A 14200-nucleotide genomic window follows, 5' to 3' on the forward strand; every position below is an offset into this window, starting at 1 on the left:
GGTGGCTTTCTTTCAATCAGCTAATTAATCTATTTCCTGAAAATTGCCGAATACTGCTAGTGTTTCAGGCAGAAGTCTTTGCGATCCTACAGCCATGCAAAATGCTTCGAGACCGCGGGAGTGAGGAAGATATCAACATTTTTTCCGATAGTCAAGCTGCGATTAAGACTCTGACGACGCCATGGTGCAGATCCAAATTGGTAAACCCCTGTAAGGGGTAAATAGAATCTCTTGGGTATGCAGGTAACATTTCTCCGATCCGGGTTTCAGGACATAGGTACATGGAGGTGAATGAGATTGCTTATGAGCTTGACAGGAAGGGGTCGACTTAATTGGTTTCGGAGATCCCCACCCGGTCATCGGCATTCCTCTGACTGTTGTTAAAGGGGAATTGCACAAGCTATTTCTCAGGAAGGCATAAATCAGTTGGAGCTCCATTTCTCATGTGATATTTCGAAAACCCTTTGGCCCCAGTACAATAGACGGAAGACTCAGATAGTCCTAGAGACTCCATGACATTAAACGACTGGCACTTACGCAGAAAAGCTGGGTTTACCATTTAATCGTCTTCAGAGAAGGATATTATTGAGCATTTGCTCTGTGAATGTCCGGGTTTGGCAGTCAGGCGATTAAGGTCACTGGATGCTCCTTTCTTCGACAGGCTGGGGCAGTACTCCAACCTAAATCCCATCAATCTTCTTCGTTACATCCACAGCTCTGGTTTCCTGTAGATATCTGCCCGTTGCAGTGGTATCAAAACGGTGCTTTAGTGCTCTAGTGCCAGTCTATTACTTCAACCATTTCACCAAACTAATATTCTAGTGGTTAACTGACGACTAACGAGCACGGAAGATCAACCCGCAAGCAACAGAAATTTGAGCAAAGAATTAATTAAAATTATAGTAACTGTCCATGGGCATCGAAATCGACGAAAGAATACAAACAGCTAACTGAACATACTCGTATTGCTCACTTTCAAAAATCTTTAAATCAAAGCTGCTAATATGCCGTGCAAAATTGCGATGTATAAATCTGTAGTCTGACCAGTTTTGTACTACGGATCAGAGTCGCGGACATTAAGTGACATTAGGAGACAAACAGGCGTATAAGACGGAACCGTGAACTGGATCAATTATTAAAAGGAGAAAATGTTGTGAGCTTTATCAAAGCTTATAAAGACCAATTTTGTCAAGAAGTGCCCAGAAATCCATCGAACGCCTCTTTAATTTTTTTTTCGAATTGCACGAAATTCGTATTTCTCTTGCAGGAAAAATTAAAAGTTAATTTCTTCACCCAATTAAAACTGATATGCGACGCTCAACCTATGGCAGCTGACAAATAAAATATGGCAGAGGAGACTAAAAATTATTTGCGCCGCATAGTGAAAGAAGGATAGAATGCAAGGTTTGACCACCCGAAGCAAAATTGTGAGAGTAACATCGACTTTGGTTAATTTCTTAGCCGGCTTAACTTGCCGTTTGACACCCGGGCTCTTTTTCGACTTTGACGTTAATTTAACATATTTCTAGTATAGCTAATGACTTGAGCTTCCAGGTTGCTTCCTTAAATTAAATTTTATATCGATTTAGGATATAACTTTTTAAAAAGTATCCTCGAACAAGACGAAAAAAGGCCAGCCCCGAGTGTCCAACCGAAAGTTCTAAAAAAGTTGTCCAACTGTGAATTTAATATGTGGAGTAAATTGTGAGTAGTCGTGCTTGAAATTACATAAGCTACTCACCATCTTGTTTCGGACAATTACTTGGACATTATCCTGAAAAGGTCCTATCCCATTTGAGGTCCTATGTTTCCCCTAGGAACCACGGGATAATACATACATACATAGATAAGTATATCCTAAAAGGATCTACACCTGAATTTCGTCATCGCGGTGCACCATATTTGTAACACACTGCCAATTCGCACGTTCCACAGGCCAAATAAATCAGACTGCGCTAATTAAAATTATTTGGAGCATAAATAATCCCACAGTGCACAGTATACCACAATGTATAAATATTCCCTTCACACAATAAATAAGACACTTGACAGTTCAATGAAAACCTACTGCCTATAATCATTTGAAAATTTTGGCATCTATTCAAAGTGTTCACATAGGGGGAATAGAGTGGTGTCATTAATCGAAAATATCAATATTTACATGTCTTTGTGCAAATATATGTGTGAGTGCACGTCAATTAATTGAACAAATTACGGCATAAATTAGGAAGTCTTGCCATTATTGCTATTTATTGAATAAATTTCGCACGATTCGAAAATCTGGTACCTATGCATCTGCAATACATATGTATGTGTGTTCTACCTTTCACATCATACAAGTATCGTCTTGCCCACGTGGAGGTAGCTTTATAACGTACAACTACTCAGCAACATATTTGTGACTGATTTAATATGGTAACTCAACGATAAATAGCTTATGCCAAGAGATTTTGGTGATCAAGGTGTCAATATTCAGATCTTTGTTGAGCTCAATGTACCGTACAATAAGTTCATTTCAATTATTTTATAAAAATATGTTTTAAATAATCAATTTTTTTTTTAAATTGTTGTCACAAATAATAGCACAAAAGTTAAAAATAAAGAGTCTGGGGTGGACTGAGGATGGTGTATTGTGTCTCCTCCACTCGCTACGTGGCCAACGGGAAACTGGGCATATATATCCAGATATGGTAGATAACCTCATCGCTCTAAGATAGAATGCACCTACAGTTGTCCACAAAGTAATAGGAGTGCCGGCATGAAAACTCTACACTATACTGTGCACGAACAGAACGTTAGTGTAAAATCGGAGGCAAAATTGTATTACTGCGGTAGTTAAACGAGTATTACAGCAGAATAACTTATTTTCTGAGACACTTATTAGTGCTTTGCACAAAATAATAGGAGTGTTAACGCTTTTTAATCAAAATAACTTTTAATTTATAAATTTATACACAAAATTCTATTTAGCAATTTTAATAAACTATTGCTAATTTACATATGTATTGCTTTTTTTGATTCTAGTTGTAGAGGAAAGCACTGCACAGAGGAAAAGCGAGCAATGAGGTAAAACCATGTGAGGAAATTCAAGGCTTCATAGGATGTTCTGCTCAGACGATAGAAAATGCATTAAATTATAAAATTTGTAAGCATGAAACTCGCGAACGAAAGCACAATATATCCGATAAAGACGATAGCAATACAATACGTTACTGGAAAAGTAATCCATTTGCATCAAACAGAGTCACCGAGACGACCTTAGCCTGCCAGTGCGAAACATGCGCGTGGACGTTTGATGCAGCAAAAATTATTTGCAAGAAGTCCACGAGAAGTACCGCTGCTGACAAAGAAACATGTGAGTCCTGGCCCGTAAATAAATCGCAAAATATATTGTGGCCAGATGAAAGCTAAATTGAATTTTTTGGTAGTACAGGCTACAGAAAATTGCAAAAGAATGATTTAGGGTCAACGGAGTTGAGGTTATGCGTTGTCCTGTTCAGTCTCCCGAACCCAACCCCATAGGAAACTAGAAAACTTCTGGGCTAACATAAAAAAAAAGTTGGGGAACGGATACCAGCCGATTCCAGAGGTTTATGGAAGGTAGTAGAAGAGACATGAAAAGGACGGGTGTGAGGTTCGCACAGACTCTTTACCACGAAGGTGTGATGCAGTACTGAAAAGCCGAGGATATTCAACGAAATATTAGTTTTTTCCGTTTTATCTATAAAACATTAAAGGCATATAGCAGTATAAAATAATCGTATATTGTATAAATTACTTCCCTTCTTATGTGGAACCAATTTGTTTTATGTTTCATGTAACTTAAGTTTTTAAATAAAACTCTTATTTTATTGAACATTTAAAATTGCATATTTTTCATGCCGGGACTCTTATTATTTTGTGGAGAACTGTGCATGCACCGCACGGGATATGCAACTAAAATTTGGAAATTTTCCTTGGTTGCGAATGCATTACTGGTGATCACAGCAAAACTCGATCTCCATAAGGCAGCGTATCAGCGGTGATCACATCAGAAATCTATTCCCCGGTGCCAACCATGTTTATGAATTGTAATTTAATACTTTTTGTTAATTTAGTTTTAAGTATTATGACCTCCAACTGCTTTTTTATAAGGAATAAAATATTTTCGATAAATTAACGAGCCCACTGTAGAGGTGATGGATGCATTGCCTTCTGGTGATAGATCTTCGATGTGATCACCAGTGATACACTGGTGCCCAGCGAGCTAAAGCTGAATGGCTCCTCATTTCTCTAAATTCTTCGGTTCAGAAAAGTGCACGGGCAACGATGTTTTTCTAGGTCATGCCGAACATAAAAAAAATAAAATAAGAGCAAAGAGGTAAAGTAAAGAGAGTTCTTCTTGCATAAGTTGGAGAAACGCTGAATGTCGATTAGAAAGTTTAACAGGTTTGTCCACCCATGCTAGATTCTCAAGAATATTAATGCAATTATAGCCAAGATGAGGACAAGTTTGAGAGGTGGTGGCTCCACCTCATCATTCTTCAAGCAACTATTGCTGCAACTTGGCATACAGAGCTTCACAGCAGCATGGAACTGTTTCCAGATGGCGCAAAATTAATCACTCTATAGAAGATTTATAGTTTTTGCAAATGGCTTCATACTTCAATCACATTTCACACTTGTGAACTAGACAGCTGCAGTATATACACAGACAAGCAGTGGAGTGCATAAAGCTCCAAATAAAGATTTCCATCACTCGAAATTATTTTGTTTTATTTAGTAAAAAAGTCATTCAAAATCCCAATTGAATGATTGATTATGCGTCAACGAGTATATATATACTATATACACATTATAAAGGGTCCGCCATATAACTTTACGGAATTAAAAATGCTATAAAAAAGAAACTACTCAATATTTTTCCAAACTGTTTTTTTTTTTATTTTGAAGTACAATCCTTCCGGTTAATGATGGAACACAACTTCATTCATATGGCTGCCTCGGCTAGCCGTACACCATCCCATACGATCGGTCCAATTTTTCAACACATTTTCGATTGTATTGTTGAGAACGACGGTGAACTGATTGTTCCTGGTTATTCACGAACACTCTCGGCCACAGCAGCAATATTTTCGGGTGTACGCGGGGTTTTTGTCGGTCACGCGTTGGTTTGTCAATAAGCAACCCAGTTTCTCTTACTTTTTTCGCAAAGTAACGCACATACGCTTTATTCGGTGATTTTCTTCATCCCATTGCCGTACGTAATTTTCGTACACATTCTACAACATTACCATGATTTTCAAAGTAATGTCGCAATATTTCCCAGCGTTCTTTGAGCGTATACACAACCATTTTCGTTCAGCTGAAGAATAAAACTAATTTTCTGTCAAATCAAATGACAGCTAAGTGTTACCATTCTTCAAATAATAACTAGTTCAAATCCGTAACGATAGATGGCGGGCCTATCGCTTACATCCTTTGTTTGGCCGAGCTTCTGTTCCAATTTGTGATATTTGCCTTGATGTTTTTCTGGAATTAGTTGGTGATTGCGAGTATCGTAGGCCATGGAACGATGAGCTATATGAACTTTACGACGACACACACATAGCACAGCGAATAAAGATCCAGCGGCTATGTTGGCTGGGTCATTTCGTCCAAATGGAAACTAACACCCCGGCTCTGAAAGTATTCGATACGGTACCAGCTGATGTAAACAAAGGAAGAGGAAGACCTTCTCTGCGTTGGAAAGATCAGGTGGAGAATGGATTGGCTTCACTTGGTGTTTCTAACTGGCGCCGGTTAGCATAAGAAAGAAATGGCTGCCGCGCTTTATTAAACTCGGCCAAAATCGCTTAAGCGGTTATCGCGCCAATTAGGAGAAGAAGAATGTTGGTTTTGAAACGGGCCCTACCGAAAGGTACGAACGCACAAATCTATTCCGCTACAGCAGCCACTATTATGAGGTATGTTTAAGGCCTAATTAGCCTAAGAAAATCCATCCTTGGGCTTATGCTGGGTTAGAGCTGGGCTACGAAAAACTTGAGAGCAAGCCGCTTTACCTTTTAATTCTCTATATATACGAGGAGCTTGCAAGTTCTATTTTATATGGACAACAATCGGAATTTCTAAAAAACTAAGTGAAGCGCAAAAAATATTTATATTCGCTAAGTTCCTACGTTTTTTTTGGACAATTGAAATTGAAAAGTAAAAAATTGCATACCATCGGATACTTTGTGGGCTTTTACTCTTTCCACTTTACTATTTTATTTCATACAAAAATTTTATTTCGACTTTAATGTAAATGATTTCTTCAGCTTCAATATTGCATAAGAGGTTGAGAGTGGTTAAGTGGTTTTGACAAAAGTCCATATATACCATAGATATATGCATATACTATACGTAAATATATACGTTTTAAAACCATACCTACTAATTTCCTACTTAAATTTATTTTTGAGTGAAACTTACGTTGTGGTTATGGACTCATTTAAGTGTCTCTGTATTTGTAATTTCTTCTCAATCTGTTCGATAGGGAATTGCGGTACTTCATAGGGGGCTGAGATTTCATTAGGAAGCACATCGTCGGCGACTTCACCGGGCACCGGTGTCTTGACCTGTCTTGCCGCTGCAATAGATGTGGGAGAATCGGAACCTGAAATTAAAATTACAAGAAAAAGGAATATATAAAACGCCAGTCGAACACTAAATGAAGAGTTATAAGCAAAGGAAAGCAATTAAATGTTTAAAACTACTTCAGCCAAGTTAAACGCACATGAGGCTTTTAATGCTGTACGTCTTAATTACTGCAAGGAATCGCCTGCAATTACTGCTGGCATTACTGCCTTCAGAATGAAATTCTATAAAACGTATACGTTTTGCAGCTCATTACTGCCATTGTTCTTGGCCTATTTCTCGCATCACAAAAAGCATTAAGCCCAACACAATAAATTAATAGCACTGTCGGTAAAGTCGGACACGAATCTGCTGTCTACAGAGAACCCACATTTGGCACAAAAATCAATATATCACTAACGGCAATGCGGCACTCGCATGGCATGCATAGAATTACCTCACCACCATTCGCTTGCAAAAGTACGCGTGCACATTTTGCGTGTTCTCCTTTATTTGCCTTTCGACTTTGCGTTGGTGCGATACAATCACCTCGCTGGTGTTTCCGCTGTCTTTGGCATTCGCGTAGCGGGGCGTGGTGCTTGTAATTGGTTGCCATGCCATGTAATCGAAATAGGACACATTCGAATGCTATCCTAACATCAATTAGTCACTTTTTCCATTAATTCAATTTTACTGATAAAATTTGCTCGATTAGTAACAACACTAGAAAACATTAGTCACTCTCACCAGTAACTTGTAAACCAAACAGTTTTGCATCAACCAACAGCCGCTGCGTAGAGTCCATTCGATTAAAATTCATTTTTAAATGCTATTTGCAAAGTTGCTTTATAAAGTTGTTGATCGATTTAAAAGCCACAAGTTACTAACAAATTTGTATTCGATTATACGAGGAGCTCCATCACTTCGCTATGTTTAAGGCGTATTTTGCCGATAGACAGATGGTTGGAGAGATAAGTGGATGTGATAGGCCAGTATACGGATGGTGGAGAGTGAAATTCATACAAATAAAAAAAATAAATTCTAATAGTCGCTGTTGTTTTATTGACCTATTGAAAATAAATTTGAGCTTTGTCTTGATTGCTTTAGTTTCGATTCTAAACGTTTTTGATTTCTGATCCTATTCTAAAAATAAAAATCTAATACAAATAATAGGAAAATTAAGAAATATTTAGCTACCTATTCAGCTTCCTTCAGACTCTTCGCTCAGAGAGCAAATTTTTTATCACAATAAAACACATACATCACATCATATGATAGTCAGAAGAAATGCTACAATATCATATCACTTCTATCACGTTATGGTAAGGCATATAATATCGGGTCCATCACATCATAGCACAGCAAATCATATACTTCATATCATATCGTATCACATGACATCAGATGATGATCAAAGCACTTCATATCACATGACATCCATCCCATCATTTGATGATCAGATCAGACGTTCACACGACAGTCGGTTCTACTCCACCGGAACAACCCGGATTTATATCCGGCCTACAGCAGCATTGTCCGTACATATATGGGGAATGTTTATACTGCTACAACAACAATGTAGATACTACAATATTATATAACTTCTATCACAGCAAACCACATTATTCACACCTTATCATATCACATCACATGATGATTAAATCACATCATATCACATCACTTTTTATAAAGACCAAAACACATCATTTCGCATGGCATCTATTGCATCACAAAAAATCATATCATATCGCATTCTTCACACCATATCATGTCACATCATATGATGATCAAAACACATCATATCACATTCTTCCCATCATATCACATCACTTCATACAATGACCAAAATTCATCATATCACATGACATCCATCACATCAAAAATCATATCACATCACATGCAACACACCATAATGAGCTGTATGCTTGTTTCCGTATCACACATACGAAAATATCGTGTCGTACACATGTATATATATAAATACATATAAAAATATAGCAAATGCAACACATCACATCACAGCATAGCACATCACATAATATAATATCACAGTCAATCATATGAAGCCGTATTCTTTTACTATGAATCAAAAATACCGTCTAGCTAAAACGCCACATCGGTGCTTTCATATGATAAAAAAAAATCAGAAAGTGTTACCAAAATCAGGTCGTTAACCGGCTCTCAGCGAATTTGAAAGAATCAGTTGTTTGGCTGACGTAACCGGGGCCATGACTGCGTTTTGTTTACGAAAAAACTGAGATTGGTGATATACGAAAAAAATCAACAAAGTCTTCGCTCATGTTGTGTCATTACCTTCTGAAGAACGACTGATTGGACGAGTATGTGAATACGTGTGAAATGAACGGGCAGAAATCAACTGTTGTAATGATACAATATCATCTGTTCAATGTGCCTTAATACAATTTTTTACATTAATTTTAAAATATTTTCATTAAGGGGGAAGTCTACTGTGACAAGGGAAAAAACAGGCTTATTTTCCGGATTTTATTTCTAACAAAATATTGCTCGTACATAAAATCTATTTAAACTCTTATCTTTATTATATATTTAAGTTTTTGAAAAAAAAAATTTAAGTCAAAATATTCAAAATGGCCGCTGTGGCACTTCTGCAAGCGCAGGTCCGCTTTTCTTAGGTGCCTAAACGGTGTACATGAAATCTTACGTTTCGGTGATCTAAAACAAAAAAACAAAATATTGTTATCATATACATAGTATTGACTCTCGTCTGACGTAGGATTATGTCGATAAAAAATTTTGGCGTTGAAAAAAAAATTCTTGAAATATTTTTCTTTTTTTTTGCCTAAAATTGATGTTACTATTGTTTATAACAATTTAACAAATAACGATATCAAAAAAATCCTATGTCAGACGAGAGACACTATTACAGAGAATATATAATTAAATTTTTAAGCTGATTCATTTATCAGAACTCGAGATATCGTGTACACCGTATACAAAAACTTAGTTTCGAGAAAAATGCGTTTAAAGTTTCAGTATAGCAGGTACGCGCTTTGGAGCGCTTCGGGAAAAGGTCGAAATTTCAACGAAGAAAAATTTAGCCAGCTGTAACACATATTGTACCTTATTTAAGAGGGTTCAAAGTATTTTTTAAGCTAATAAAAAAAAAATAGATTTTTTGAAAAATTCACAGTAGACTTCCCCCTTAAAACGTGCCTTCAAAATAATAATAATAATAAACTAATTCCTAATTTAAATTTACTGCTATGTAACCGTAGGGCGGTTTATTTCGTATGCGAAAAACGTACGAAAAATAAAGATTTGTAATAAATATTATCAACAACAGAGCCGGAAAAGTATTGACATGAGTTTTGATCCTTAAAATATTTTAAAACTCAAAAATGTTATAAAAATCACAATTAAGTGTTATTTAATTTAGATGCTTTAATGATTAAACTAAATATAAATATATATTTGAACATTTAAAGGGGTTTTCAATAAGAGGTGTTATTTTGTTAAAAGATCAATGGTTCAAATGGTCATTTTCGAAAAAGTAAGGTCCAATGACTCCGCCGGGCTATATACCTAACAGTCACACGTTGAGCATAGAGAGGCTTTTCAACAATAACTCTTGTATTTTCTGAGGCACAGTTCCGACAATTTTGCTTGTTGACGAAGCCACCGAGGTGGAAATGAGCCTTATCACTCAAGATGATTTTTCGATTGAATTCCGGATCATGATCAATGCATGAAGCATTTCAACGACCCAATCAGCAAAGACACGACGTTGTTGATGATCGGCCGGCTTGAGTTCTTGTGTTAACTGGACTTTATAAGCCTTAAGACCCAAATCTTTATGCAAAATACGGTGTTGAGGTTTGTGGAATGCCTAATTCCAAAGAACGACGAGGAAAGGGAAAACGCGGGTTTTCTTCTAAACTTTCGGCTACAACAGCAATATTTTCGGCTGTTCTTGAGCGACGTGCATGGGTTTTATTCTTCACATCACTAAGCTGTTGGGACAAGAGCTCGAATACACGCTAGTACAAGGTGGCACAAAATTAACCATTAAATTTTGTTTTTGAATTTAAAATTAAATAAAAACAAACAAATTTGAGTGATAGAAATCTTTATTTTGCCTCTTACATGCTTCAGTGCTTGTCTGTCCATAGACAGGACCTGCCTAGTTCATAAATGTCATATGACGACGCCATTTGAAAAAATTATAATCCTTCCGATGGGGAATTTAATTTTATTATTAATACTATGCTTCTAAAGGGTGGTTAAATTTCAAGGGCCGATGCTGAATTTGAACCCCACCTAAACGTCAACGACACCGTTGGACTTCTTTCTTTGGCGTTATTTGAAAGAAAAGGTGTACGTTGATAAGCCAGCATCAATTCAAGAGCTAAAGGATGAGATAATTCGGCACATTAACGGCATAGAACCTCAATTATGCCTCAACGTGATCAAAAATTGGAACCATCGGATGGAGGTGTGCCGCCAAGGCCGCGGCGGCCATTTGGCCGATATTTTGTTCCATACGTAATTGAACCATACCAATATTATCGTAATAAAGAGAAATGACAATAATTTCCTACAAAAATTGTATTTTATTCAAAATCAACACCAGCCTTTGAAACTTAACCACCCTTTATGACGAAACGACGAAACCATACTGTGAAAGACACTTAAATTTTGTGCTTCATAATCCAGCTCACCAGGATTTTGAGCCTTTTTTAGAGCTTTCAAAATGACAAAGTTTTTATAGATTTCAACGAAAAAATTTATTTCTGAAGCTTATTTTGATACTACGTGCAAAATCTATCAAAATCATATCCGAAAATTTATTTATTTACTATAAAAGTGCTTATGAGTGAGCAAAATCGGAACACCCTAAATAAGTATGTATATGTACGAACGAACAAAATATTTATTAATAACTTTTTAATCAAATATGAGTGAAGAACTAATTGGACGTAGTAGCTATGCAGTAATACAAGTTATGGAATTTTTATATTCGTACGCAACTCATCAGCTTCTGGTCAAGTGATAAGACAACAATTGATAAGCAAGATTTGAGTTAATGTGCGCAAGTATACCTATAACAAAAATTAAGCATATGAAAGCAAATTTATGGTAGAACTGCTTAATTTGTATAATTTTTAAATAGACTTGGGCACTGCAGTTGCTTGTTCATCAACGTAACAGGTTTGGTGCTACGAGGGCTAAACATTTTTGTGGAATTTGACTAGCTACTCCCCGGTATAATCAGCTATGGCTCGTCAGTTAAAAAACCGTAAATATTTACTTTATGAAGTAAAAGAGTGTATGAGAGGAAATGTATGAGTTCAAGCATTTGCAATTTGTATACCCTGCGCTTGGTTTTAGTTATAAAAGAATCATAACTTCAACGTTGTTCGGCCTGTATATTGCATAAAATTGCAGTAATGGTTTAGAAAACTATAAAGATGCATAAAAAAAAATACAGTCTTTGCGAACACGCAAACGACGTTATCATTAAAAATTATTTTGCATGCTACTTAAAAGACAAAAAAAACTAACTTCTTTTATTTTAATATTTGAACGACGTTATAATATTTTCAAATGCTTTAAAATTCATATTCGGTATTTTCGTTATCGCTTTCGTAGTCTTTAGAAGTTTTAAATTTTTTAGATGGTACTCGTACTCAGATGTCCGATATATAGATTTAAGTTTTTGAATGTCATTGTCTTTCAGCGGAACGTAGTCTAAGAAATCAAGAGATAAATCCAATGAAATGTCATTTTTTGGTTATTTTGAAGACAGTAAACTTTAAACGCACATTTAAGTGTGCTCTGTTGGGCAGAAGGCTGATCCTGCAATCTATGCCAATTATCGCGGGATTAGTCTTCTAAATATCGCCTATAAGGTTTTAGCGAGGGTATTTTGTGAAAGGCTGAAGCCCACCGTCAACCAACTGGTTGGACCTTATCAGTGTGGCTTTAGACCTGGAAAGTCTACCATCGTCAAGATATTCGCAATACGCCAAATCTTTGAAAAGACCCATGAAAGGAGAATCGACACACACCACCAGAAGAAGTTACCTGTATGCCGCGATGTCTGAATTTGGTATCCCCGCAAAACTAATACGGCTATGCAAGATGACGTTGCTCAATACCAGCAGCGCCGTCAGAATTGGGAAGAACCTCTCCGAGCCGTTTGATACCAAACGAGGTCTCTTTAAGATGATGTAGGAAAAGATCGTGCGAGCCGCAGAATTTAATCACTTAGGAAGTACCTCCTGTCACCAATCAAACAGTCGGTGCACTCACGTATCGGCACCCACGTCACTGTTGGCAGTTATGATTTCGAGGTTATAAAGTCTTCGTTTATTTAGGAACCAGTATTAACACCTATAACTATGCCACCCTTGAAATCCAACGAAGAATCTCTCTTGCCAACAAGTGCTTCTTTGGACTAAGTAGGCAACTGAGTAGTAAAGTCCTCTCTCGACGAACAAAACTAACACTCTATAAGGCTCCCATCATGCCCGTCCTAACGTATGGCGCAGAAGCGTGGACAATGAGAATATCTCATGAAACGTCGCTTGGAGCGTTTGAGAGAAAGATTCTGCGAAAGATTTTTGGGCGATTTTTAGCGCAGCGAATAAAGATCCAGCGGCTACGTTGGATGGGTACTATCGTCCGAATGGATACAAACGCTCCGGCTCTGAAAGTATTCGATGCGGTACCAGCTGGTGATAACAGAGGAAGAGGAAGGTATCCTCTGCGTTGGAAAGATCAGGTGAAGAAGGACTTGGCTTCATTTGGTGTGTCCAACTGGCGCCGGTTAGCACTAGAAAGAAACGACTGGCACGCTTTGTTAAACTCGACCAAAATCGCGTAAGCGGTTATCGCACCAATTAAGAAGAAAAAGAAACTTTCTACGCTCAACGCGTGAACGTAAGATGGTTGTGAAAGTTTTATCCATTTACTTTCAATCAATTTTTTTTCTTTGAGCTCGACAACAATTGGTATAATTTGGACCGGCGAGACTTGAGTCGTGAAAAGTTTTATACTGAATACATTTGGTTTTGTATTGCTCATGTAAATACTTGAGCCTGTGATACGCTTAGTACGCAGTTTTCCCAAAATACCCTTAACTTTATCTAGTTGAATGCCAGGTTATTCTTGAATTCGTTAGATTTTGTAGATTTTTTATGTATTTGCTAAATACACCAACAAAACCGAATATTCCCTTAAACAACTCAGCACTTTCCGTGTGCCCAGTTGGCAACAAAATGAAGACCCGATGTTTCCCATCTAGAGTGTTAATATTACCCATAATTGTTTTTACGGCAAAATCTTCCGAATTACTCACACAAATACCGAGCATGTTTCCAATGTGTGCAAATTTAATTGGGTTTTGTAGTTATATTAAACAAAATTAAATCTCTTGATTACATTCTTGTTAAATTTTCTGCTCCTTTGCCTTGTACAAAATCCGCTTTATCAATAACAAGACTTAGATCATTTTTTACACATCTACCAAAAAAACCATTTACAATATCAAAATCTTCACTTTCTGGTTTTATGACGCATTTCTTATTATTATTGCCTGCACTGGGTTCTCCAACTTCCGCAG

General features: G+C 36.9%; 1 protein-coding gene across 4 annotated transcripts in view; it reads right to left on the reverse strand.

Moving 5' to 3' along the window:
- The window catches only part of LOC128857347 (AMP deaminase 2), a 77553-nt gene that overhangs the window by 27008 nt on the left and 36345 nt on the right, over positions 1 to 14200 (reverse strand). For 3 of the 4 annotated variants that reach the window (XM_054093063.1, XM_054093062.1, XM_054093064.1), the window contains one exon: positions 6451 to 6634. In XM_054093063.1, the coding sequence (XP_053949038.1) occupies positions 6451 to 6634 (184 nt within the window). Of the gene's footprint in view, positions 1 to 6450; positions 6635 to 7341; positions 7415 to 14200 lie in introns of those variants that run through there. The other variant, XM_054093065.1, reaches the window with a different exon arrangement.

Source organism: Anastrepha ludens, chromosome 3 (genome assembly GCF_028408465.1).
Source record: "Anastrepha ludens isolate Willacy chromosome 3, idAnaLude1.1, whole genome shotgun sequence".
Classification (NCBI taxonomy): Eukaryota; Metazoa; Arthropoda; class Insecta; order Diptera; family Tephritidae; genus Anastrepha; species Anastrepha ludens.